Consider the following 27053-nt stretch of genomic DNA (forward strand, 5'->3'; position numbering starts at 1 on the left):
GTATAGAAAAACAGGCACTCCCAACCTTGGAAGATGGACAGCGACAGCTTCCAAAGCGCAGTTCACCTTCTCTCCAAAGAGGTAAGATCCATCAAAGGGCAAGTCCATTAGTGAAGCCTATACATCACCAGATATTTCAGTGGATCTCATTCAAGCATGTTTACGAAGGACAAAACTAGTACTGATTGGCTTACCAATACAGACAGTGGTATCCAAACTAGAACAAATAACATACTTGGCTGTATCCTGCCTGCCATGGATGGTCTGAGCTACAGAGACCGCAAATCCCTTTGGGACTGCTGGCAAGACCTTGCTGGCCATGTCCCAAAGGGTAGGTGTGTTTAGGCCAACAGACTGCATTTATAGATCACAGTACCAAACTGGCAGAGGAAAACATGTCTGCCAAATCCTTTTGAATTCTCTACCAGAGAATAAGTTGGAAAAGAGTTAGGGTTCACCATACAGGTTGAGACACGTACAATGAGACTCTCTGCAGTACAGTGCTCGGTATGAAAATCCAGATCACTGGGAACTGGCCTATGACATTTGCATACCTGCCGGCCAAAAGGTGGTTAAGGATATGGCGTCAACCAAGTAGGCATCGAAGAATCTGTGAGGCCATCAATAAGTGGGAGCAAGGGCTCAAGATGTTGCTGGCTCAGGTTGTAGAACTTCTACCAAAACTTTTTAGTTTCAATGGAGGGCTGCTGTATATCTAAAACATCAGCTGGCCTCTGAACCACCACTACAAATGAGGCACTTTCTTCTGTTCGTGACCCACGTAGCAAGTCAAGCTCAGTTTCAGGAACGCATCAAACCCTATGCAAATTAAAGTATACTGCATCATCAGTGCAGTGAGCAAGCCACCCCCCTCACCACTATCATCAATATCCTAGGGTGTACTCTGCTCTAGTAAACATTCAGAGTCAGAACCAAAACGAGGAGACAGCCGCCATGTGGTAGAGGCCTATGGTCAGAATCAGAGTGCATGAAAACAGGTTGCTCTTTTGTGATCTCACAGCCCAACATTGGTCGAGCTTGAGCAGATGTCAGTTTGGGATCAGACATGCGTATTGGCACCAGATCATGCACAGGTGCAGTGGGAACCAAAGATGATCTTGGGGCTGGAGTGGAAGTCTGTATTATAGTCAGTACATGTGCCCTCACATCTTCTCTTTGGAGTCAAAGAGGTGGGATGGGGTCGAGTCCCTCTTCGCTTTCTTATGCTTGCACTTGGACTTCAATTTACCAAAATATTTTGAGTGGAAAGCAAATCGGTTGAAGGCATGGCTCTGCAACTTGAGCTATATCTGAGTTATGACAGCAACTTCTTTTTGTGTTCTACAACATGCGTCTTCATGTCCTGGTCTTCAATTGCCTTTGGGAACATTTATCACATAGCTTGAAGCGTAGATGGAGCACAGGCACACCTGGTGCAGTTCCGTGGCAGACATCTGCTTACTGCAGTCTTGGCACATCTTGATCCTGTTGTTTTCGCTTATAACCTCTCTCTCTAGCCCACTGTGGAAAACCAGCAAAGACTTGAACGGAGCTCCGCATCCGCGTCAGAAGGCACAGAAAGAAAGGAACTGACATCACAGAGTATGGCTGGCACTTATATGCAGCTTCATTCTGTCACTTTGGTGCAGGATGGAGTCAAAAGTAAGCTTCACAATGACACCTACAAGTGTGTGGGAGCAGTGCTACAAAATTATCCGGATCCAATGGACCTGGGGGGGGGGGGGGGGGGGGGGATTTGAAGGTGAGGAACCTGTAGTTAGAGGTATGCTCCAGAAAGTGGAACTGTAATAATTGCATTCCTAGGACTGGAGGGTGGCGATCCAGACAATGACGCAGAGACGAGGCTACCTTCAGAAATTCCATGAAGACTTAAGAAATGGGCTGCTGATTAGATCTTTCATCAGATCACTGCCTATCGACAAATGTTGGGGCTGAACGGTGGGTCTGCGGTTTCTGTTTTACACTGTGAGGAATGTAGGTTAGGGCTGCCCTTTTGGCTGTTCCAGATTGCCGTAAAGAGGCTGAAGGCAGCCAAGTGCAGAATTCTCACAATTCATTATGCTCATGTTGTGGGTGGTCCAGTAAGGAAACAACCAGAGTTCCTGCTTGCTCCACTGCAAACAAAGGCTATGTCTGCAGAGCAGCCTGAGAAGAACACTTGAAAGAAAATTAGCCCAAACTGGTCTGAAGCTTTAGACTGTGGATCTACATCAACTGCCTAGAAAATGTGCAGACTAGTGGGAGCAACCAACCCCACTTCAGTCCACCTCCTACTTCTTCCTGACCAAGAAAGGGAGTTGTAAAGAAATGGCTCCCTGTTGCAGTTACCCCCCACTTTTTGCCTGATACTGATGCTGACTTGACTGAGAAGAGTGCTGGGACCCTGCTAACCAGGCCCCAGCACGAGTGTTCCTTCACCTAAAATGTACCATTGTATCCACAATTGGCACACCCTGGCATTCAGATAAGTCCCTTGTAACTGGTACTTCTAGTACCAAGGGCCCTGATGCCAAGGGAGGTCTCTAAGGGCTGCAGCATGTCTTATGCCACCCTAGAGACCCCTCACTCAGCACAGACACACTGCTTACAAGCCTGTGTGTGCTAGTGAGAACAAAATGAGTAAGTCGACATGGCACTCCCCTCAGGGTGCCATGCCAGCCTCTCACTGCCTATGCAGTATAGGTAAGACACCCCTCTAGCAGGCCTTACAGCCCTAAGGCAGGGTGCACTATACCATAGGTGAGGGTACCAGTGCATGAGCATGGTACCCCTACAGTGTCTAAACAAAACCTTAGACATTGTAAGTGCAGGGTAGCCATAAGAGTATATGGTCTGGGAGTCTGTCAAACACGAACTCCACAGCACCATAATGGCTACACTGAAAACTGGGAAGTTTGGTATCAAACTTCTCAGCACAATAAATGCACACTGATGCCAGTGTACATTTTATTGCAAAACACACCCCAGAGGGCACCTTAGAGGTGCCCCCTGAAACTTAACCGACTATCTGTGTAGGCTGACTAGTTGTAGCAGCCTGCCACAAACCGAGACATGTTGCTGGCCCCATGGGGAGAGTGCCTTTGTCACTCTGAGGCCAGTAACAAAGCCTGCACTGGGTGGAGATGCTAACACCTCTCCCAGGCAGGAATTGTCACACCTGGCGGTGAGCCTCAAAGGCTCACCTCCTTTGTGCCAACCCAGCAGGACACTCCAGCTAGTGGAGTTGCCCGCCCCCTCCGGCCAGGCCCCACTTTTGGCGGCAAGGCCGGAGAAAATAATGAGAATAACAAGGAGGAGTCACTGGCCAGTCAGGACAGCCCCTAAGGTGTCCTGAGCTGAGGTGACTAACTTTTAGAAATCCTCCATCTTGCAGATGGAGGATTCCCCCAATAGGGTTAGGATTGTGACCCCCTCCCCTTGGGAGGAGGCAGAAAGAGGGTGTACCCACCCTCGGGGCTAGTAGCCATTGGCTACTAACCCCCCAGACCTAAACACGCCCTTAAATTTAGTATTTAAGGGCTACCCTGAACCCTAGAAGATTAGATTCCTGCAACTACAAGAAGAAGGACTGCCTAGCTGAAAACCCCTGCAGAGGAAGACCAGAAGACGACTACTGCCTTGGCTCCAGAAACTCACCGGCCTGTCTCCTGCCTTCCAAAGATCCTGCTCCAGCGACGCCTTCCAAAGGGACCAGCGACCTCGACATCCTCTGAGGACTGCCCCTGCTTCGAAAAGACAAGAAACTCCCGAGGACAGCGGACCTGCTCCAAGAAAGGCTGCAACTTTGTTTCCAGCAGCTTTAAAGAACCCTGCAAGCTCCCCGCAACAGGCGTGAGACTTGCAACACTGCACCCGGCGACCCCGACTCGGCTGGTGGCGATCCGACACCTCAGGAGGGACCCCAGGACTACTCTGATACTGTGAGTACCAAAACCTGTCCCCCCTGAGCCCCCACAGCGCCGCCTGCAGAGGGAATCCCGAGGCTTCCCCTGACCGCGACTCTTTGAATCCAAAGTCCCGACGCCTGGGAGAGACCCTGCACCCGCAGCCCCCAGGACCTGAAGGACCGGACTTTCACTGGAGAAGTGACCCCCAGGAGTCCCTCGCCCTTGCCCAAGTGGAGGTTTCCCCGAGGAATCCCCCCCTTGCCTGCCTGCAGCGCTGAAGAGATCCCGAGATCTCTCATAGACTAACATTGCGAACCCGACGCTTGTTTCTACACTGCACCCGGCCGCCCCCGCGCCGCTGAGGGTGAAATTTCTGTGTGGGCTTGTGTCCCCCCCGGTGCCCTACAAAACCCCCCTGGTCTGCCCTCCGAAGACGCGGGTACTTACCTGCAAGCAGACCGGAACCGGGGCACCCCCTTCTCTCCATTCTAGCCTATGTGTTTTGGGCACCACTTTGAACTCTGCACCTGACCGGCCCTGAGCTGCTGGTGTGGTGACTTTGGGGTTGCTCTGAACCCCCAACGGTGGGCTACCTTGGACCAAGAACTGAACCCTGTAAGTGTCCTACTTACCTGGTAGAACTAACAAAAACTTACCTCCCCCAGGAACTGTGAAAATTGCACTAAGTGTCCACTTTTAAAACAGCTATTTGTCAATAACTTGAAAAGTATACATGCAATTTTGATGATTTGAAGTTCCTAAAGTACTTACCTGCAATACCTTTCGAATGAGATATTACATGTAGAATTTGAACCTGTGGTTCTTAAAATAAACTAAGAAAAGATATTTTTCTATATAAAAACCTATTGGCTGGATTTGTCTCTGAGTGTGTGTACCTCATTTATTGTCTTGTGTATGTACAACAAATGCTTAACACTACTCCTTGGATAAGCCTACTGCTCGACCACACTACCACAAAATAGAGCATTAGTATTATCTATTTTTACCACTATTTTACCTCTAAGGGGAACCCTTGGACTCTGTGCATGCTATTCCTTACTTTGAAATAGCACATACAGAGCCAACTTCCTACAGGAGTGCTCTGCAGAGTACTTGAAGACCTGCTGTGGGACCAGGGCTGGGGTCTCTTTGCCGGCCAATCCCCCACAGTTGAGTGGGACAAAACCTTAAGTTTGCATTTTCTGTTGGAGGATCAGAGGGTCTGCCTAGTGCCTAGAAGTCTTTGACAGAAGGAAGACTGATGTCTAGCCCTGCAGGAGGAAAGCATGTCCAGGTGAGGCCCGGCATGCATGTTCTTGTCATATGAACCCAATGCAATGCTATGAGCAAACTGCTGCAGAGGTTCTCCCAGTTTCTCCACAGTTGCTGGCCAGAACTGCAAGATAATGTGCTTCCTGTAGAAAAGCAGATTATTATTTGGGGTGGACAAGTGTCCACAAAGGATAAGGCTAACACCTGCTAGATGTCACCTTAATTAAAAAAATAAATAAACCTGTGCTCAGTTCCTGCCAACGCTATACGAAGCAGTCAGGCTAAAATCAAAAGCAATGTGTAAAGTATTTAAGAAGTGCATGCACAGTAGAAAAATAAAGTGCAATAAATTCCACAACCAATTTTAAAATAAAATAAAGTAATTATAACTAAAAGAGACTAAAATGATTGACATCTATTAAGGGTAACTGGAGACATGTACTTGGCCTAGGCCTTTGGCCTATGAATTTAGCCTATGGAAGCAGTACACCAAGACATAAGCAGGATTGAGGCTGACTATGATGGAGCCTTAGTCGGATATAAAAAAGTGGATTATCCCTGGTTTACGTCTGGAAGTCAAAAGGTTTGTAAAAGTTTAACTAAAAAATTAATGTAAATTTTTTTTTTTAGAGTAAAAATCCTCCCTGAGTAGCCCACTGCTGAAATTGGAGCCACTGCCATGAAACCAATGCCGAATACTTGAACAGGTTGCTATGACTGAAGCCATGGAGCTTTGGGGGCTTCTAATGCAGAATGGGACTTCTTTGATTTTTTGGGAGGCACTAGCTGTAGGAGGCTGGCCTGGTTTGTAGTGGGTACCTGTGGTACTTACACCTTATACGAGGTCTAGTTATCCCTTATTAGTGAAATGTAGGCAGTGTCTAGAAGCCAGGCTCTCTAAGGGTAGTGTGGATGAGCAGCCAAGGCCTAACTAGGAGACATGCAAAGCTCATGCAATACCACTGTAGTCACACAGTACTCACACAAATGAAAGAATACTCAGTGTTACAAAAATAAAGGTATTTTATTTTGGTGACACAAACGCCAAAAATACCTTATAGACTATACTCCCTTAGGAGGTAAGTAATATACACAGTATAAACACTAGAATGCAGAAATAGCTGTGAAAACAGTTAGAAAACAGTGCAAATAGTGGAAATCACAATAGTTAGAAAAGCCTAGGGGGAACGCAAACCATATACTAAAATAGTGGAATGCGAAAGTTGGTTTCCCACCTAGGGAAGTGTAGTGTGTAAAGGGGTGCTGGGAGTATTAGGAAAACACCAAAGGTAAGTAATAGAACCCACCCCAGAGCCCAGGAAAGCAGAAGTAAATCACAGTAACTTTCCTAAAACACACAAGAACACGTAATAGACGATTTTGCTAAAACCAGAAGAGTCTGCAAGACACTAACAATGGATTCCTGGATCTGAAGACCCGTGGAAGAAGGGGACCAAGTCCAAGAAGCCCTGCTAACCCGAATGAAGGTGCAAAAGAAGAACCAACGGTGCAGAACAGTCAGTACTGCACCCAAGACGACAGATGCAGGTTCCTGGTTGGTGCAGATGATGTCCCACGCCAGATAGATGATTGCAGTCTGGTTTGCGTCGCTGGATTCTGCCAACTAGCCTTGGCACACACAAAGCTCGTAGTTAGCGGAAAATGGTGCTCCCCGGGACTTGGTGGCCTGTACCTAGGAGGCGGAGTCAGAGGGGGATCTCAGCAACTCAGAGAGCCCTCAGAAGACCAGGCAGCGCACACAGGAGCCAGACAGCACAGGGACAAAGAAGTTGCAAAAGTAGGCCCATGCAGCACTACACAAAGGGATCCCACGCCGCTGGAGAACCACGCAGGAGGCTGTGCGTCGCAGGCAGGCGTGCTGGTGGCCGGAGCTGCACGGTGCAAGAAGAACTTCGTGGAAGGATGCAACAAGCCTTGGCAACTGCAAAACATGCAGTGCACGGGGGTACTGTCTTGCGTGGGGAGGCAAGCTCTTACCTCCACCAAAGTTGTACAGCTGGACTTCAGGACTGTCAGGACCACTTCAGTCCACCACCTGTGTTGCTGGATCCATGCACCTCTTCAGGACGGGGGGCCCGAGGCCACCGGTCGTCACTGCAGAGGGGTGCCTGCTAAAGCAGGGAAGAGACTCCTTCACTTCAAGGGAGATTCCTTTGTTCTTCTGGTGCAGGCTGAAGACAGGCAGTCCTCGGAGGATGCACAACCTGGAAACAGTTGCAGTTGCTGGCAGGAGCAGAAGATACAATGCTGCAGAAGTCGTCTTTGCTTCTTTGTTGCAGTTGAGTTCCTGGAGGGTCCAGGAGCATTTTCTTCGGTAAGAAGGTAAAGTAAAGGATGCAGAGGATTCCTGCTGGAGCCTTGCAATCCGAATCTGAAGAACCACCCAAGAGAAAGACCCTAAATAGCCCTGAAAGGGGGATTGCTAAGCTAACAGGTAACCACCTATCAGGAGAGTGCTCTGACCACTCAGATGCTCCCAGAGTGCCCTGCCAACTTGCAACCCAAGATGGCAAAACCCAGGGACACTCTGGAGGAGCTCTGAGCACCACCCCTGGGGTCACTCCCCTTTCCTTTGTCCAGTTTCACCAGAGCAGGAACTGGGGGGCACCATCTGTGTCTTTCAAAACATTTCCAGAGGCTCCGGGAGGCTACCCCCTCCCATGCCTATAACACCTAGTTCTAAGGGGAGGGGGTGTAACATCCCTCTCCCAAAGGAAAGCCTTTCATCTGCCTTCCTAGGCTTGAGCTGCTCAAGCAACAGGAGGGCAGAAACCTCTCTGTGAGGTGTCAGCAGCTGGGGCTGCCTGGAAAACCTCAGAAGGCTGTAATGGCAGTACTGGGGGTCCTCTAAGGGCCCCCCAGGGTGCATGGAATCATACATCCAATACTTTCAAAAGCCTTGGGATATGATTCCAACATGTTTGATACCAAACATGGCCATATTCGAAGTTACCATTGTGGAGCTGTACATAGGTAGTGACCTATGTATAGTGCAGGTGTAAAATGGCGTCCCCGCACTCACGAAATCTGGGAAAATGGTCCTGGACAACGTGGGGGCACATCTGCTAGTGCAGAAGGCAGTGGTGGTCCGGTGACCTCTTTTGTGAGTTTTGTAACTGTCTTTATGGAAGGGGGAGTGACAGGTTTCTTACTCACAACTTGTGTTGAAGTGATGTCCTGGCTCTCAATGTCAGATTGCACACCGGAATGTGTCTGCGACCGAGAATGCCCCTTGTTGTTCCAGCTCCTCTTGTGCATGCTCATTCCCGAAAATATCCGGGGTGCTGTCTTGTGTTGAGTGTCATTTGCAGCCTGTGAGCTCTTTGGTTCCGGAGTGTTTTCTTGGCCCCAAACGATAGACACGCGTCGCAGGTGGCCTTGTTTTGGTTTGGGGGAAAGGCAGAGGTTACACACTTGATGGTGATCCGTGTGTGGACATTTTGTATGGCACTAAGGACAAAATTTCAATGGGTCCGTTCCATTAGGGTGCCATATTCTTCTGTGCCACCTGGAAATAGGCCTGGAGCTGAGCAGGGCCCGCCTCGAAGGGTACACGTTTGACATTTGACCTGAGTCAATGTAAATTGTGATTAAGAAAATGCAATCCAAAATACAATACAGTAGATGGAAAGTAAAGATGGAAAGAGAATCTTGAACCGAAGCAAGTCAATACGGAGCGAGCAGAAACACTTCCGAAAAACAATCTAACAAAGAACTTGAGGCCCATGCGCAGTAGCACAGACAAGGAGGAGGCACTCGATCCTGTGACTCGAAAACCCTTCTCGAAGAAAAACAAGTTGCATCACTCCGAGCTCAACACCAGATGGTAGAATAATGCACAGCATGTGTATCTAGAAAATTGAACCAAATTAAACATTCACCGCCTAGTCACAGACCTGGGTTTAATCCATCAGCTTTTTTGCTTGCCACGCCATTCCAGTTTGGACCAGAAACTAGCGTCCTGGGACCGGTTTCAGGGTATCACCCCTTATCAACCAGGCTAGCTTGAATCTGGTGGCACAGCGAGTATGGGACCCACGACTGGGCATACACTGTCCACTTAGACATCTGCAGTATGTACACAGTCAATAAATGACACACAACCCAAGGGAGGGATCCATACCACTTTACAAAATTTACAAGTATCTTTATATATGTTTAGGCACCAGAATCAATATGATAAGGTGAATACGTTTTGGAGAAGAAATACTTACAGTTTTGAAAAGTCAACAGTGCAATTTTCTGATGCTGCAATGTTAACCTATAAAGGAAAGACACATACAGCAAACAGGGATTCAGCAGTGACTTACAATACCAATCTTCTAGACTTAAGGTGAGTATGTGGCAGGGTCCTAAGCCACACAAACAGGTCACCTCGGGTGGCACTGGGGCAGCCAGGTGCAGATAGGTGCCCCGCCGAAGTCAATGTGGATTGTTCTGGTCAGAGAGGCACTGCAGGCAGGGACCAGTCCAGGTGAACCAACAAAAGGGTTCAAATCTTGAGATGCTCAGGGACGTGGTGACAACTTCGGTCCTCTTCTACTGGGGGCAAGGTGGCTGGGTGTAGGGATGTACTTAGGTACCGGGCTTCTTTCACTGGAGTGGTCATCGTAGAGGGGACCTGCAAAAAAAGGCTGCAGGCGTGAACTGGGGGTCCAACCTGACCAAGCAAACAAGTGGGCGCAGGTCTTATGAGTCTGGGAGACATGAGAACACCCTTGGTCCTCTTTTCCTCTGTTTGGGGCAGACAGGTGTCCTGCAACGTTTGATCTTTGTCTCCAGGTCACTCGCAGTAGAGGGGGGCCTGCACAAAGAGGCTGCAGGCACCAACAGGATAGTGACAGCGGGCAGAACACAGTGGACTTAGTCTCTGGAGGCTCTGGGGACCATGCTGGCACACTTCAACTCCGGCTAGGGGACACAGGTGCAGTGGTGCTTTCTGGTGTCAGGTTTTTGGCAGTCCGGAGTCCTCTCAGTTCTTCTTTAGGCACCTACAGGATGCAGGGAAGCAGCTCCGCTACTCCACAGGAGATGCTAGTGTTGGGGTGAAGGCTGGCAGTCTTCCCGTGCTTTTGGAGGCACAAGCAGCTGCAAGGCGCAGTGTTTGTCGCAACTGTTGAAGTCAGCAGGCAGGCTGGCAGACAGTCACCTGTCTTCAGTTCTTGTCTCTTGAGTCTATGGAGTGTCCTTTCTTCAGGCCAGCAGGATCTGATTTTCTGGTGCCACGGGCTCCCTTCAATACTGAATTTAGGGATGTTAGGGGAGTACTACGCCCCCTATATGACCACTTGGAAAGTGGGCATAACCGTGTCCCAAAGTTCTTAGTTCTGCCACGACCAAGATGGCAGTCTTTGAAATTTCGTGTCCACATCAGGCAGCTCATCTTAGGGATGGAACTGACCTCAGTGGACGCGCTTTCCTGACTACTAATTTTCCGGTCTTGGGCCAAAGGGCCCTGGGGCAGGGAGGGTCGGCATCTCCCTTCTGAGGGAAGCCAGATCTGCATACCAAGGGTGGTGGGCTTCCTTGAAGCCCCCGCCTTGGAATGTAATTTTGAAGGTCATCCTCTTGGGAGGGGTGTGTTAACACCACTGCCAGAGCGGGCTTTTGTTCCGGACCACCCGAGAGTGAAGGCTTTCACCCCTGGGAAGGGGGGGGTCAGAAACATGTCTGTTGGTGGCAAGCTGGCTAAAACTAAAAGGCCAGTACCCTCTGGGTGCATGTATTATTAAATCTATCACTGGAATCAGTGTGGGTTTATACATATGAGATGTTGGATATCAAACATCCCTATTTTTAGTGAAGCCATCATGTAGCTGGGGAACTCGTGTTCACCAGTGTCCAGCACATGCACTTAAAATGGATTGAGTTCACTCACTATGTCGGAGAATCAACAAAGACATAACAAGGGCATATCTGTGTTTGCAGGTATGTCCACACAAGTAATATAATGCAGCCTGCCTTAGGGCTGTAAGGCCTGCTGTAGAGGTGACTTACAGATACTGCAGGCAGTGGTAGAGGACATCGTACACAGGCTTTGTGCCATGTTGTGTTCTCACTTTTAGCTGCACCAAAAAACATAGGTGGTCATTACAACAATGACAGTAAAAAACGCCTACCGCTGCAGTGATGGCCGCCAACATCCCATCACCGCGGATACCATACGCCTGCCATATAATGATCACTGCCGGACTTCCGCCACAAGAAGGGTGGAAATGCGGCAGTGACCATACTGGCGGATGGTGGTAAGCTGGCGCTGCTACCATCAGCACCGCCACGCCAGTTGAACGCCGCCAGCCGTATCATGACCTGTGATACGGCCTAGCAGTGTCCTGCTGCCGGTGCAGCGTCTCTTCCCGTTCCCTGTCGGAAGACCTCCTCGACAAAGTTAAGTCCGACAGGGGAGGGGGGGGGGGGGGGTGGGGGTGGGGGTGTGTGTGTGTGTGTGTGTGTGTGTGTGTGTGTGTGATTGTGTGAGATTGTGTGTGTGTGTGTGTGTGTGTGTGTGTGTGTGATTGTGTGTAGGAATGTGTGCGAGCATGTCTGGAAGTATGCATGTATGAATGAGTGTATGCCAGTGTGTGTGACTGGTTGTATGCGTGGTGCGTGTCTGCAGGTGTGTGCGTATATGGGGGGTTGAGTGTGAGGATCGGAGGGGGTGGGGAGGTGAGTGTGAGGATCGGAGGGGGTGGGGAGGTGAGTGTGAGGAGGAAGTGAGGGGGAAGTTTGGATGGAGGGGGGGGAGCCACCTACCGGTGACAGGGAAAGAATTCCCTGTCACCGGTAGTGCCTACTGCCATGGTTTTCATGGCGTTGCTAACACCACGAAAACCATGGTGGTAGGCAGGCTCATAATGCAGCCGGCGGTACTATACCGGCCGCCGGGCTAGAGATTGACATCTCCGGCCCAGCGGCTGATACCGCCACATTTACACTCACCGCCAGGGGTCATAATGACCCCCATAGTCTGCAATGGCAGTCTGCATGTGCTAGGTGAGGGCCCCCTGAGGGTGGCACAATACGTGCTGCAGTTCTTGGGGACCCTCTTTGGTACTATGCCCTAGGAACCAGGGGTACCATACCATTTACCAGGGACTTACAGGGGTGCCAGGGGTTTTGCCCACTGGGGAACAATTGCACAGTTTGAGAGAGAGCTGGCACTGGAGACCTGGATGGCAGGAACCCAGTGCACTTTCAGTCAAAATTGCATCATTTACCAAGCAAAAAGTGGGAGCGACCGTGTCAAAAAGGGGTACTTTCCTACTCTTAGGCGATGAAGACTTAGAGGAGAGAGACCCTCTCTGAAGGCCTTAACTGCCATCATGACCTCCAACGTGCCGCACAGCCTAATCCCTTCAGAACCTTTTAATGCCCTCCTGGTCATATTTGTGCAAAATATTCATTTAGTGGTTGAATGTGAGCATTAGAGGAACACAGCACATATGGGGGGGTTATGCTGCCTTATTCCTGCCACAAGATGAAAAGTGAAGGAATTGTTACAGGAAAATGCCACAACTGGAAAAGGTAGTTTTCTGTGGAAATATTATCTGGACATAGTAATACTGGATAATGTATTTGCCCTAAGTCCAACTGCTCCTAGGGCCAACTCTAAAAAGACAGACAGACACTGCCAGTATAAAGCTAAGATTGGAAAAATCTAGACCTCTTAAAAGCACAGGTGACCTCTGAATGAGCTTTAACTATGCAGTCCTGATTTTACCCTCATTTCAGCAAAAGTAGTAGGATGTAATGGACATCATGCTGCAATGTCACTGGGCAAGTTAACTACACAACCTCCTTGGATTCAATTGCGGACAAAAAGTGTTCAGGGTCCCCTTGACAGCATGGAATTATTCTAAACCAAGCAAGGATGATGTTAGAGGGTACAGACTGACCGCATGGCAAGAAAGGGGAAAGCACGAAGGGAGAAATAAGAATTGTGAATTCAAGTAACAGAAAAAGCGAGTAAGAGATATGGTCTTACAAAGTAAAGTTAGGAAGGAGGGAGCAGGAACATTCAATAGAAGGACTGGTGAAGATAAAAGAATGTCAGAAGCACATGTGGAGGAGATGAAAGAGGAGTGAGAATACGGTACCCTGTTCTGGAGCACTGATATGAAGTGAGGATTTGAGGTTTCTGGCTGCTGCAAGGAAGCAATGTTCTGAGGTAGATTCAAAATCTGCTGAAGAATGCTGGTGACTGCCTCCGATGGCAGCTGAGAAACAACAAGAGTGCATGGCCTTAGAAGACAGGGCAGCACCTGAAACCAAAGAGGAGATTAATGAACTAAACAGATACCAGAGTTCAGCACAAGTCAGACAGGGGAGATCCCTTGGATGCCCACCTGGGAAGGATGAGGTGAGGGCTTATGCAAATGTTGCAAATACCTTAAGAAATCCTCAAAGATCCCAAAGCAGTATGCCCCCCCCTATTCCCCAAAGCAAAAGATGCCTGCTCTTTTCAACCGTGGCTCTTCCAGTTTACAGAATCTTCACAGGGTCCTGTGTCAAAAAACATGAATGAAACTAACATCATAGGAAAATGCAGGATGAACTTGCCAAAAATTCCTAGAAATACAACTAAATCCACCCCAAAAGGCATTCATCAGAATGCAATAAGTTGCTACTCAACACCAAGGGAAAATGTCTGATGTGAGAGAATTCCAGCAGTATGCCTCTTAGTTACAAGAGGGTCACAGCAATGGCTTTCAAAGTATCATGCGCCAAGCTGTCACTTTCTTCTAAAAATCATCAAATTGATTCTAAAAGCCCCTGTATACCATCCAGCATATCTTAGAAGTAGTCAATCTACACTGAAATAAAACAGGCATTATCCAAAGACAGTGTGACACAGCTCATAAGCCTTTCATGAAAATTCAGTCAGCACAGAGCAGCCACCCACCCATCAAGTTCAAAAGGATAGATATTAAGGGTGCTCCATGTCGATTCGATCCAATGACGTAATATCTTTTCCACAATGAGGTCTAACAGCATAGGTTAATCTCAATTTAAATTTGGTCCACTTTACCTCATCCTGGGCATCCTTTTTCATCAAGAAAGACAGGTTATGTGCTGTGGAGCTGACGAGTGATGCAGCCTGCTCTACGCTAAGGTAAGGAAGGATGCGGGCCACCATTCGCTTTCCTTTCCGGATGCACATTATCTGGACAAAAAGGTCATCATTTGGCCTGTGGGAAGAGGTGGATGTAAATAGAAAGCACAAGGGAAAACAGTTTTACTACATGTAGACATCTTCTCAAAATCAACAGGAAATCCTATCACAGTTTACAGAACCCGGTAAATGTTTAAGTGGTTAGCCCTCAGCTGTCATTGTGCTGTCTCCAGAGGCCCCTGCTCTATGTAGAAACATTATCCCCTACACAACTAGTGGTGAATTTTGGCTTGCCTTTATTTCTCCATCTCAAATGGGGCCAAACAAAAGATACTTCTTTCTAGTACACCCTCTCTTCATACCCAAACCATTTTGGAAAGGGAGAGTACTTGCTGCACTAACTACATGCATGATACATTCAAACTCAACAATGTGTACTTTCCTCATTGTCACTGGATATGAGAAATGCGGTTTCAACTACTTTTAGACACATCCATTTTACAAAGGGGAAGTAACAGCTCTTTTATTGTCTCAAATTATACTAAAAAGAATTGTCCAGCTGGTACCAAAATTAACATTTTTGCAGGCCTACTTTAAAATCTAGTTCTTAAAACAGTGTAACAGAGGCCTGTTACACATCTTGAAATCTGCTATTACTAGCTAGTCAACCAAGTAGGTTTGGAAGTTGATTCCCTCTCAGATTATGTCATTATCTATAACCAAGGTATCTCTTGTGCGCAGCATGTTATGTGGAAATCTGCACAATTTAGGTGTACATTGATCAGTAATTTACCATGTTGTAAAGTGGATATTAAGTCCTACTGCTTTAGCATTTTCTGATTTATGTGGCTAATTTATTAATCACAAGCTACATACTTGTGGCAGGTAAGGAATGGCCATTTACCTGTAACCCTAGCTCTTTGTTTGAGGAATCTCTACTGAAATCGAAAGCACTGTATAGATCTGCCCACATGAGGGATCCCGGAGCACTGTTTTCAAAGAAAATGTATATGTTTCACATTCGCGTTGTTCAGAAATGCTAAACACATCTTGTTAGGAGATAATTTAGCACCATGGTAATGAGCAGTGCCCTCCTACCTGTTCCCACCACACGGATGTGGTCAGGATGGCTAGAGCGTACCCTGGAGGCAAACACCCGTTTTCCTCAGGTTTTAGTTAACACTAAATTATGAATTGGTAGGCCTCCCCCTCATCTCTTTCAAATTAATGAAGTTCCAGAGACCTACCCATATGCCCTTTCTGGGATAAGCTGATTCATATACCTCACAACCAGGACACCCTGCCAAAAAGCCCAAGCCACTGTCTCTGCTCTGAGAGCAATTTTCACACCTGCTCAAACGTGAAGCATTAGCAGAGGAAGGCAGCTGGAGACAACCTGATGCCGTTAATTAGTCAACATGGAAACGTCTGGTAGTAAAAGCAAAAGTTTCTAAGAACCAACATTCCTATATAATTATCACAAATTCAACTTCACCATTGAGTTGGGTTTTAACGTGGTTGAATGGACTCAGAAGTTTATTCGTAGCCAAAGTTAGAAAAATACTTACATGTTCCACTTTCAAATCACAGTGATTACCCTACAAGCTGTAAGGCCAACTTAGGAATGTCTTTATATTTAAAAGGATGTTTACCACCTTTCAAAAAGGGCGATATTGGCATGTCTGTCTGGAGGCTTAAAAGCTGTAGCATCTGGCTACACATGTAATCCTAAAGTCATTTTATTTTGCCTAGTAGATAGCACAAAATGTACTGTCATCCATAGGTATATTTTTTTACTGCAAGTTAATTTTAAAGTAATACTTAATTAACCAATATAGCCTGGTTTGTACGCTGCTAAATTATCTGTCTTCTAACAAGATGTTTTTACCTTTCTGAAAAAACGAGAATGCAAAACAAATTTTGTTGGAAAAAGTGCCCTGGGATCCCACTCGCCGGCGCGACTATGAAGTGCCTATAATTATCAATGGAAGTCCCCTGAAGGAGAACACCCCTTTCATTAGAGCGAAGGTCTTCAATCTGTTGGGGGGGGGGGGGTGAATTGGAACAGGGAGATTGAAGGTGGGGAGAGGCGGGTCACGCGTATACCCCCTCACTTCGGCGGATTGTTAAAATGCTTCAGCTGAACTTTCCTTCGGGGAGTCTCCTGTGCTGTGAAATTAAGCTGCACAGACAGCTAAAGACGCCTTTGTGTCTGCTTTCTGAATCAAATGCAAATCTGCACTGCGAGCTGATCTGCAATTGTAAAGTATGCTTGGGAGTTGGTTCTGGCTTTAATTACTCCCAATCAGTCGAAGTTTTGTGATGAAACATTTATTCTTTTTGAATGGTAGTGCAAAGAGTTAACAACTGCGCTGTGAATTGCGTGCTTTTAATTGTAATCTTATTTACACAGTGCTTACTTCACCTGGAGGTGTTGAAGGGACAGTTATTAAAACAAGCATTTGCAATGCAACGGGTCTCGCATTACGTCAAGTTGGAGCTATTCACGTTGTAAACTCCTAACCAGACTTTTCTTGCCACATTAAATGAAAATGGGAAAAAAAAAAAAAAAAAAAAAAAAAAAAAAAGAGTGCAATCGCACTGTGTAAACGTAGTCCAGAAACCATAAGGAAAACATGAAGCCTCGTATGTTTCCAGTAGTTTACTGGTGCTCTCAAGGAGGGCTAAACACCGGAAAAGGCATGACGTATTCATGCCTTTCACGAATGAAAACAAGCGGATTTTAAAAGGCAAGCCCACGAAGCAATGAAAGTGACTGACGTAACATGGGCGTGGTTAAAATCACCCAAAAGAGAGATTAGAAGAGGGATGGAGCGCTTTGCGCTCGCCCCTAAAAATTGAATTGCATATGCTCTGGTATTATTTAAATCTACATTTTGGAAGTACTGTTTTATCTTAAACCTTTTTGTAGTGGCCTATCTCATACTGTATGTAATGAAAGTATAAAATAATGCCTTACATATTCACAGTAGTTTCTGTCACCCGCTGTGACCTTGTGGCACTAAAAATACACAAGTCACTTTTCTACACTGCACAAACCAAGATATATTTCTGTTGCTCTCCGGTTACACACAGACCTCTGAGGTGCATTAACTAATTGAGGCTTCATAATGTACTAAAGTGCATTTCCCAATGAGTAACAACTTCCTTTTATTTTGTTATTTAAGCTGACTGCTACTTTATATGTAGTTACCCGACTGAGAAAGAACTAAAAAAAACACTTACAGAATGTTTTGGGGCTTATTTATGAGAGGCATGCACCACCGGAGCATCACTTATTGACGCTCCGTTGGCAGAAGCCTCTCAGTCATACCTATGAGGCGATGCAAAGCCACCCTGTGTGGCTCTGCATGGCCTCATACATATGGAGTAAGGCAAAGCAGCACAAGCCGCTGCGTTGCCCTACTCTGCATCAAGGAGGCGTTCCATGGGCGTTGTGGTGAGTGTTCCCATGCAACACCCATGGATTTTCATGCTGCCACAGATTTACAAAATCACAAACTGGAGCAGTGCCAAAACCCTATGCCTCCCCACAGCAGGTATAATACGGACAAATGTTTTCATTTCTCCTAATTTTTCCTCTTTCCATGTGTGTTGCATTCTGCAGCACATATAGAAAGAGGAAAATGCCTCTCAGGATTGTTTTTGTGCAGGAAGGTGCCCCTTTCTGCACAAAAACAATCCTGTGTACATTGGCGCTAGGCAGCAATTTGTGCGCCAACGCAGGTCGAAAGGACAGGAATGCATTGTTTTTCATAAATATGGTCCATTCCTGCCCTTTTATATTGACGTAGAGCACTGTAGCAAGAAGACTTGTAGCACTTCCCTATGCCAATTCCTTGTGAATTATGACCTTTGTTTTTGGATACACCTTTGACCGCGTCCCCACACTCACTGACCTCTGGTTTGCTAAAAGCTGTTTAATATTATTTCCACACCGTAAAAATGATTTGCTGTGTGAATTGGGGACTTTTATGATTGTCGATGATCGTCAGGAGGGGATCTGAAGACCTCTGCATTAGAGTGAGTTGTAAACCAATCATTCCACTCAAGCAGTATGCTTTCTAGAGCACTCATTCTAGACATTACTGTACGTCTAAGTCCTCGGGACAAAACATTAATTCAACTTTAAATACACTAGAAAAAGGTAAAGGGGGTGGGGAGAAGAGTCTTTTGACACAGAGTTGTGTGACAGCCTTCCACTGACGGAAGAGCAAGTAACTCTGGTGCAATGATCTAACGACTTCCTTCTCAAAGTCTTGTCAGTTTGTTGACATTCTTTGTGCAATGCATTCTTCCCAAAAATCTTTGTCACAGTAAATTTCCATACATAGTTCTCAGGTCTATGGATCACTGGGATGTCGACTGCTGCAGGTTGCTTCCTTTGTATGTATGCATTAGTGTGCGGACACCCGTTTGCTCATCTAAAACAACATAGCTATGCCACAGAATCCCCACTGCATTAATCTAATTGACTTTGTTCAGGGAGTCATTCAACTAATAAACAAATATCCATGCAAAGTGTGGTCTGAATCCAGTGTTTTTGTGTTGGGTGATGATCAGAAGATGGTCCTTTATTGCTATGAGGAACTTTAGATGGTAACATCTCATTTGCAGCATCATTGTGATGACAGCCTAGGAAGTAGGTTTCCTTTGTTTCATGTGTGATAGACACTTAATTCCTCTTCTGAAGCTGGCAGAATTCTGAGCAAATTGTCAGAGGTCCAGGTCACCTGACGGTTGGTCTTTGATACTTGCAGGGCATGTCTGTCACTGCAGCAGCTTTGGCTTTCAAGACAATACTGATGACTCTAAGGATTACTCTCCTGCGTGCTCCAGAGTAAATGTGGGTGATAATGGTCAGTGCTGCTAACAGACACTATACTTCCCTCTTTTGAAGTCCATTAATCTCCATACTGTGTCCTTCATTTTCACTTGTGTCTGTATTTGCTCACATACGCAGTATTTAGAAAAAGCTGCGTGGTTAGTTGGTGAATGACTTTCTGACAAGGGTTGTTATTATCCGTATGTCTGGGATAAATGCAGCAAATTATACTTTTGATGGGAATAGAATGACCAGAAAAATAAAAGGCATCATACTTACTAAACACCACTTTCATTTTGGACATTCAGCCTTTCTATTGCCACTGCTTTTTAACCACCATTTCATTTCCAGGCTGTAAACCTGAATCCCATGTTCATTCACCGAACCATACCATCTCACTGAGAGAACATTTTATTAACTGACCAGGCAGTTCTATCCTTCGACCCAATACTGGCACAGTTCACAGAGAATGAAAACTATTAGGAGCTTGAGCGCATTAGTGTGTGCTTACGGTGTAAACTTTCAGAAACAGCTTAAAATACACCTATCCTGAAAAGGTTTAGTTACACAGGACCTTTCCTTCTATAACATTGACCATCACTCACCTAGACAAAACCACGATCTCAAAGCCTTAAAAGAAGTGACACTGGTGTTTCATAAATACATTATAGTACTGTTGGAAAGTGCCCTCTTTCGTGGCATGGTTACCCCCATTGGCTGCCTGGTGTCAAGTGTGTTTGACTGTGTTCACTGGGATACTGCTAACCAGGACCCCAGTGATAATGCTCTCTCCTCTAAATTTGGTTGCTACTAACCTTTTCTTCCCAAGTTTTGCATACTGGTTCCCCCATGTAAGTCCTAAGTATATGGTACCTACGTACCCAGGGCATTGGGGTTCCAGGGGATCCATATGGGCTGCAGCAGTTATTCTACCACCCATAGAGAGCCCATGCAAAGGGTTCTGCAGGCCTGCCATTGCACCCTGCATGCATCCGTTTTCACTACAGGTCACTACACCTGGTCTCTATAAGTCACCCCTATGGGAAGCCCTGTCAGCCCAGAGGGCAGGGTGCAGGTACCTGTGTGTGAGGGCACCCCCTGCACCAGCAGAGGTGCCCCCACAAACACTAGATCCATTTTCCTGGACTTTGTGTGCGCAGGGTGTAGGAAAGTACCATCTTGCCTGGCATGTTACCCCCATTTTTCACTGTATATATGTTGTTTTAGTTGTATGTGTCACTGGGACCCTGGTAACCCAGGGCCCCAGTGCTCATAAGTGTGCCTGAATGAGTTACCTGTGTAGTGACTAACTGTCTCACTGAGGCTCTGCTAATCAGAACCTCAGTGGTTATGCTCTCTCATTTCTTTCCAAATTGTCACTAACAGGCTAGTGACCATTTTTACCAATTTACATTGGCTTACTGGAACACCCTTATAATTCCCTAGTATATGGTACTGAGGTACCCAGGGTATTGGGGTTCCAGGAGATCCCTATGGGCTGCAGCATTTCTTTTGCCACCCATAGGGAGCTCTGACAATTCTTACACAGGCCTGCCACTGCAGCCTGAGTGAAATAACGTCCACGTTATTTCACAGCCATTTTACACTGCACTTAAGTAACTTATAAGTCACCTATATGTCTAACCTTTACCTGGTAAAGGTTAGGTGCAAAGTTACTTAGTGTGAGGGCACCCTGGCACTAGCCAAGGTGCCCCCACATTGTTCAGAGCCAATTCCCTGAACTTTGTGAGTGCGGGGACACCATTACACGCGTGCACTACATATAGGTCACTACCTATATGTAGCGTCACAATGGTAACTCGGAATATGGCCATGTAACATGTCTATGATCATGGAATTGCCCCCTCTATGCCATCCTGGCATAGTTGGCACAATCCCATGATCCCAGTGGTCTGTAGCACAGACCCTGGTACTGCCAAACTGCCCTTCCTGGGGTTTCACTGCAGCTGCTGCTGCTGCCAACCCCTCAGACAGGCATCTGCCCTCCTGGGGTCCAGCCAGGCCTGGCCCAGGATGGCAGAACAAAGAACTTCCTCTGAGAGAGGGTGTTACACCCTCTCCCTTTGGAAAATGGTATGAAGGCAGGGGAGGAGTAGCCTCCCCCAGCCTCTGGAAATGCTTTGTTGGGCACAGATGTGCCCAATTCTGCATAAGCCAGTCTACACCGGTTCAGGGGACCCCTTAGCCCTGCTCTGGCGCGAAACTGGACAAAGGAAAGGGGAGTGACCACTCCCCTGACCTGCACCTCCCCTGGGAGGTGTCCAGAGCTCCTCCAGTGTGCTCCAGACCTCTGCCATCTTGGAAACAGAGGTGCTGCTGGCACACTGGACTGCTCTGAGTGGCCAGTGCCACCAGGTGACGTCAGAGACTCCTTGTGATAGGCTCGTTCAGGTGTTGCTAGCCTAACCTCTCTCCTAGGTAGCCAAACCCTCTTTTCTGGCTATTTAGGGTCTCTGTCTCTGGGGAAACTTTAGATAACGAATGCAAGAGCTCATCCGAGTTCCTCTGCATCTCTCTCTTCACCTTCTGCCAAGGAATCGACTGCTGACCGCGCTGGAAGCCTGCAAACCTGCAACATAGTAGCAAAGACGACTACTGCAACTCTGTAACACTGATCCTGCCGCCTTCTCGACTGTTTTCCTGCTTGTGCATGCTGTGGGGGTAGCCTGCCTCCTCTCTGCACCAGAAGCTCCGAAGAAATCTCCAGTGGGTCGACGGAATCTTCCCCCTGCAACCGCAGGCACCAAAAAGCTGCATTACCGGTCCCTTGGGTCTCCTCTCAGCACGACGAGCGAGGTCCCTCGAATCCAGCAACTCTGTCCAAGTGACCCCCACAGTCCAGTGACTCTTCAGTCCAAGTATGGTGGAGGTAAGTCCTTGCCTCACCTCGCTGGGCTGCATTGCTGGGAACCGCGACTTTGCAGCTACTCCGGCCCCTGTGCACTTCCGGCGGAAATCCTTTGTGCACAGCCAAGCCTGGGTCCACGGCACTCTAACCTGCATTGCACGACTTTCTAAGTTGGTCTCCGGCGACGTGGGACTCCTTTGTGCAACTTCGGCGAGCACCGTTTCACGCATCCTCGTAGTGCCTGTTTCTGGCACTTCTCCGGGTGCTACCGGCTTCAGAGAGGGCTCCTTGTCTTGCTCGACGTCCCCTCTCTCTGCTGGTCCAATTTGCGACCTCCTGGGCCTCAGCAGCGTCCAAAAACGTTAACCGCACGATTTGCAGCTAGCAAGGCTTGTTGGCGTTCTTTCGGCGGGAAAACACTTCTGCACGACTCTCCACGGCGAGAGGGATCCGTCCACCAAAGGGGAAGTCTCTAGCCCTTTTCGTTCCTGCAGAAACCTCAGCTTCTTCTGTACAGTAGAAGCTTCTTTGCACCCGCAGCTGGCATTTCCTGGGCATTTGCCCATCTCCGACTTGCTTGTGACTTTTGGACTTGGTCCCCTTGTTCCACAGGTACCCTAGATTGGAAATCCACAGTGTTGCATTGCTGGTTTGTGTCTTTCCTGCATTATTCCTCTAACACGACTTCTTTGTCCTTAGGGGAACTTTAGTGCACTTTGCACTCACTTTTCAGGGTCTTGGGGAGGGTTATTTTTCTAACTCTCACTATTTTCTAATAGTCCCAGCGACCCTCTACAAGGTCACATAGGTTTGGGGTCCATTCGTGGTTCGCATTCCACTTTTGGAGTATATGGTTTGTGTTGCCCCTATCCCTATGTTTCCCCATTGCATCCTATTGTAACTATACATTGTTTGCACTGTTTTCTAAGACTATACTGCATATTTTTGCTATTGTGTATATATATCTTGTGTATATTTCCTATCCTCTCACTGAGGGTACACTCTAAGATACTTTGGCATATTGTCATAAAAATAAAGTACCTTTATTTTTAGTATAACTGTGTATTGTGTTTTCTTATGATATTGTGCATATGACACTAAGTGGTACTGTAGTAGCTTCACACGTCTCCTAGTTCAGCCTAAGCTGCTCTGCTAAGCTACCATTATCTATCAGCCTAAGCTGCTAGACACCCTATACACTAATAAGGGATAACTGGGCCTGGTGCAAGGTGCAAGTACCCCTTGGTACTCACTACAAGCCAGTCCAGCCTCCTACACAGGGACGCCATTTTACGCGTGTACTGGATATCCAGCTACATAATGGTAACTCTGAACCTGGGCATGTTGGAATAACACCCCAATACTGTTGTAAGTATGGGAAGTATGATTCCATGCACTCTGGGGGCTCCTTAGAGGAATCCCTGCATTTCTACCACCAGCCTTACAGGGTTGTTCCGGCAGCCCAGCTGCTGCCACCACTCAGACAGGTTTCTGCCCTCCTGCTGCTTGAACAGCTCAAGCCCAGGAATGTAGAACAAAGGATTTCCTTTGGGAGAGGGAGGTAACACCTCCTTTTGGAAATAGGTGTGACTGGCTTGGGAGGGGTAGCCTCCCCAAGCCACTGGTTTGCTTTGAAGGGCACATTTGGTGCCCTTCGTGCATAAACTAGTCCACACCAGTTCAAGGACCCCCAGCCCCTGCTCTGGCGCGAACCTAGACAATGGAAAGGGGAGTGACCTCTCCCCTGTCCATCACCACCCCAGAGGTGGTTCCCAGGGCACCTCCAGAGGGTCCCTGGGTTCTGCCATCTTGTTTCTAAGGTTGGCAGGGAAATCTGGGAGCATCTGAGTGGCCAGGCCAGGAAGGTGACGTCAGAGCCTGCCCTGATAGGTGCTTACCTGGTTAGGTGACCAATCCTCCTCTCAGGGCTATTTAGGGTCTCTCTGGGGTGGGTCCTCAGATTCGGCTTGCAAGATTCCAGCAGGACTCCTAAGCAACCTTCACTTCGACTTCTGGCCTCCGGAACTGCGACTTGAACCTCCAGGAGCCAACAAGCTGCTTCCAAGAAGAAAGAACTCTTCAGCAACATTGTTTCCAGGGCTCCTGCCAGCTTTGCAACAATTTCTTTGTCGTGCATCCTCTGAAGACTGCAACTCTTCAGCCTACACAAGAAGAAGAAATCTCCCTTGGAGTGAAGGAGTCACTCCCCTGCAACCACAGGCACCCACAACAAGTGACAACCAGCTGCGTGGATCTCCCATAATCTTGAGCTGCGTGGATCCTGCATCACAGGTGGTGGTGCGGAGTACTCCTCCTGGTCCTCTCTGCCAGCTGTCCAACTTTGGTGGAGTGAAGCCTTTGCCTTCCCACACAGGACAGTACCCCCGTGCACTGCGCCTCTTGCAGCTGACAAGGCTTGTTTGCATCTCCACCAAGGGATCTTCCGGCGACATGTAGCTCCAGCCCCCAGCAATCCATGCAGCAAAGCACAGCCTCCTGCGTCATTCTCCTGTGCTGTGGGATCCACTTTTGTAGTGCTGCGTGGGCTCCTGCGAATCCTGTGTCCCCGTCCTGTGGTACCCCTTTGGGTGCTGCCTCTGCTCCTGTGGACTCTCTGCGATGCGGAGGGTCCCATGTGACTCACCCTCCTGGCTTAGTCGTCCTTGGACTTACTGGCCCCCTGCAATACCTCTTTCCCATCTTCTGCATCCATCAGGAACTCTTCTCCGGCTCCAGGGCTGCACTGCTGGCCTGTTCTTCATTATCCTCCACCAACTCCTGCACCCACAGCTGGGTGGGTAGTACCTCATACTCCTTCTGGACTCCACTGTGACTCTTGGACTTAGTTCCCTCTCTCCACAGGTCTTCTTTCTTCAGGAATCCACGGCTGGTTTTCTTCAGGGGGGGGGGGGGGGGGGGGAGTGTGTTACTTACCTTTGTGGTTCTCTAGTACACTCAGCTCTCCTCTACACATTTTTCTTACCTAGGTGGGGGTACCTTGTTCGCATTCCATTTTTTTTTTTAGTATATGGTTGTGCTCCCCATAGGGTCACTATTGGTTATTACCGTTTGCACTGTTTTCTAACCTTTTCTATGCCTATTTCTGACCGCTAGTGTATATATTTAGTGTATTACTTACCTCCTAAGGGTGGGTCACCGGTCTAGTATTTTGTGATGATTTGTGCCAAAAAATAAAGTACCTTTATTTTTGTAAAACTGAGTGTTTCCTTTCATGGGAACCTCTAGGCTTGACTACTGCAATTCTCTACTGCATAAGTCCTCGCTGGATAAATTACAGTCTATCCAGAATGCGGTGGCCCGCTTAACTTTAAATATGCCCAATTTTGCCTCTGCTTCTAGGTGTGTGGCATCCCTCCATTGGCTCCCAATCCGGAAGAGAATAATGTTTAAGACACTTTGTCTCACGCATAAAGCACTTCAGGCGTCAGGTTGGGACTATTTAAAATCTATTCTCTCGTTTTATCAACCCTCGAGACTTCTGAGATCAGCTTCCAGATTTTTGATCAAAGTCCCTCGCTGCAAAAAAGCGAGATGGGGAGAGCACGCTTTTTCGGTGCAAGCATCCAGGCTCTGGAATGATTTACCGCTTCCGTTGCGACAAATGCGGAATCATTTGGCCTTCAGAAAGTGCCTGAAGACCTGGCTCTTCGCAAACTAATTAGTAGTATCCTTTTGTATTCACTTTTCTTTTTGCATTTAGGTTCTCATAGCGCTTCGATGCTCCCCCCGGAATGCGCTCTATAAATAATTCAATTCAATTCATGTGTGTAAGTGCTGTGTGACTACAGTGGTGTTGCATGAGCTTTGCATGTCTACTAGATAAGCCTTGGCTGCTCATCCACAGCTACCACCAGAGAGCCTGGCTTCTAGACCCTGCCTACACTTCACTAAGAGGGGATACCTGGACCTGGTATAAGGAGTAAGTACCATAGATATCCACCACACACCAGGCCGCTTCCTACAAGTACATTTCAACCAGATGCCACTCCTTTCACTTACAACAACACTGGCACAGTTTGACAAGTAGTAGTTTCAAGTGCAGTTTTCACCCTTTTAGAGTAGATTGTTTTTCTCAGTTTGAAAGGCAATTTTTTATTTTCCATATATCACTCCTCAGTCAATGAAGTCTCTTAATTTTCATCATTCAACCTATCAGGAAGCCTGCATTCTACCTGTCACTCATTGCTCTCATCTTGTACACTGCATTCTTCATGTTGTAAAGTCTATGCCATTTCTGCTCATCAATCCAGTGATTTCCTAGCATCTAGGGCTTTCATCCCATCACCCCATCACTAGAAGAAGCGGGGCTTCCCCCAAAGAAGTGACAAATGCTAATTATAGCTATTATACGTATGTCTGTGGGTGATCAGAGAATATCACATTTATATCTCTTGCATGTTCCTATTAACATATTCCTTTTGTGCTCAATGTTGTGTTCATCATACTTTTCTCCTGTTGCATCCCAACCATTTTACCCCTCAAATACTCATACCTTTGCCGGATCTGCCCCCTTCAACTCTCCAGGAATAGCCTTCATTTTTTTTGCCCTTTGTTATTGTGAAGTTTATATTGTGTCACTCCATCTCAAGGAGTAACAGAGCACTTCTTTTGCTCAACCAGTTGCATTTTAATCCCTTTTGTCCTTTATTTACCTCCTGTGCCCCAGTAGTACCACCCTTGAAGGAAAATGTTAATTACCCAGTAGACATATGTTTGTGGCATGAAGTGTTGTAGATTCACATGCTCTGTATTTTCCTGCCCTCTAGTGTTTTGTTTGGGTCTGGATTGTTACAAACTGAAAGCTGAAGTCCGCCCCACCGAGGGGTGAGAAAGAGAAAAGTGAAGGAAATATAGAAAAAGGATGTCCATGCAAATGTATGTAAATATATACAAAGGTATACTAACTGCAATGGACATGAGCGTCAGGGGGAAGAGGGAGGGCACATGTGAATCTACAGCACTACATGCCACAAACAGAGGTCTACTGGGTAAGTAATATTTTCT

General features: G+C 47.3%; 1 protein-coding gene across 1 annotated transcript in view; it reads right to left on the bottom strand.

Moving 5' to 3' along the window:
- The window catches only part of PATL1 (PAT1 homolog 1, processing body mRNA decay factor), a 260927-nt gene that overhangs the window by 40109 nt on the left and 193765 nt on the right, over window positions 1-27053 (bottom strand). Inside the window, exons 15-16 of the mRNA XM_069227876.1 lie at window positions 14230-14389; window positions 13298-13462 (exon numbers count right to left, since the gene is read on the bottom strand). Of these exons, the coding sequence (XP_069083977.1) occupies window positions 13298-13462; window positions 14230-14389 (325 nt within the window). The remainder of the gene's footprint in view (window positions 1-13297; window positions 13463-14229; window positions 14390-27053) is intronic.

The sequence above is a fragment of the Pleurodeles waltl genome, chromosome 4_1 (assembly GCF_031143425.1).
Source record: "Pleurodeles waltl isolate 20211129_DDA chromosome 4_1, aPleWal1.hap1.20221129, whole genome shotgun sequence".
Lineage (NCBI taxonomy): Eukaryota > Metazoa > Chordata > Amphibia > Caudata > Salamandridae > Pleurodeles > Pleurodeles waltl.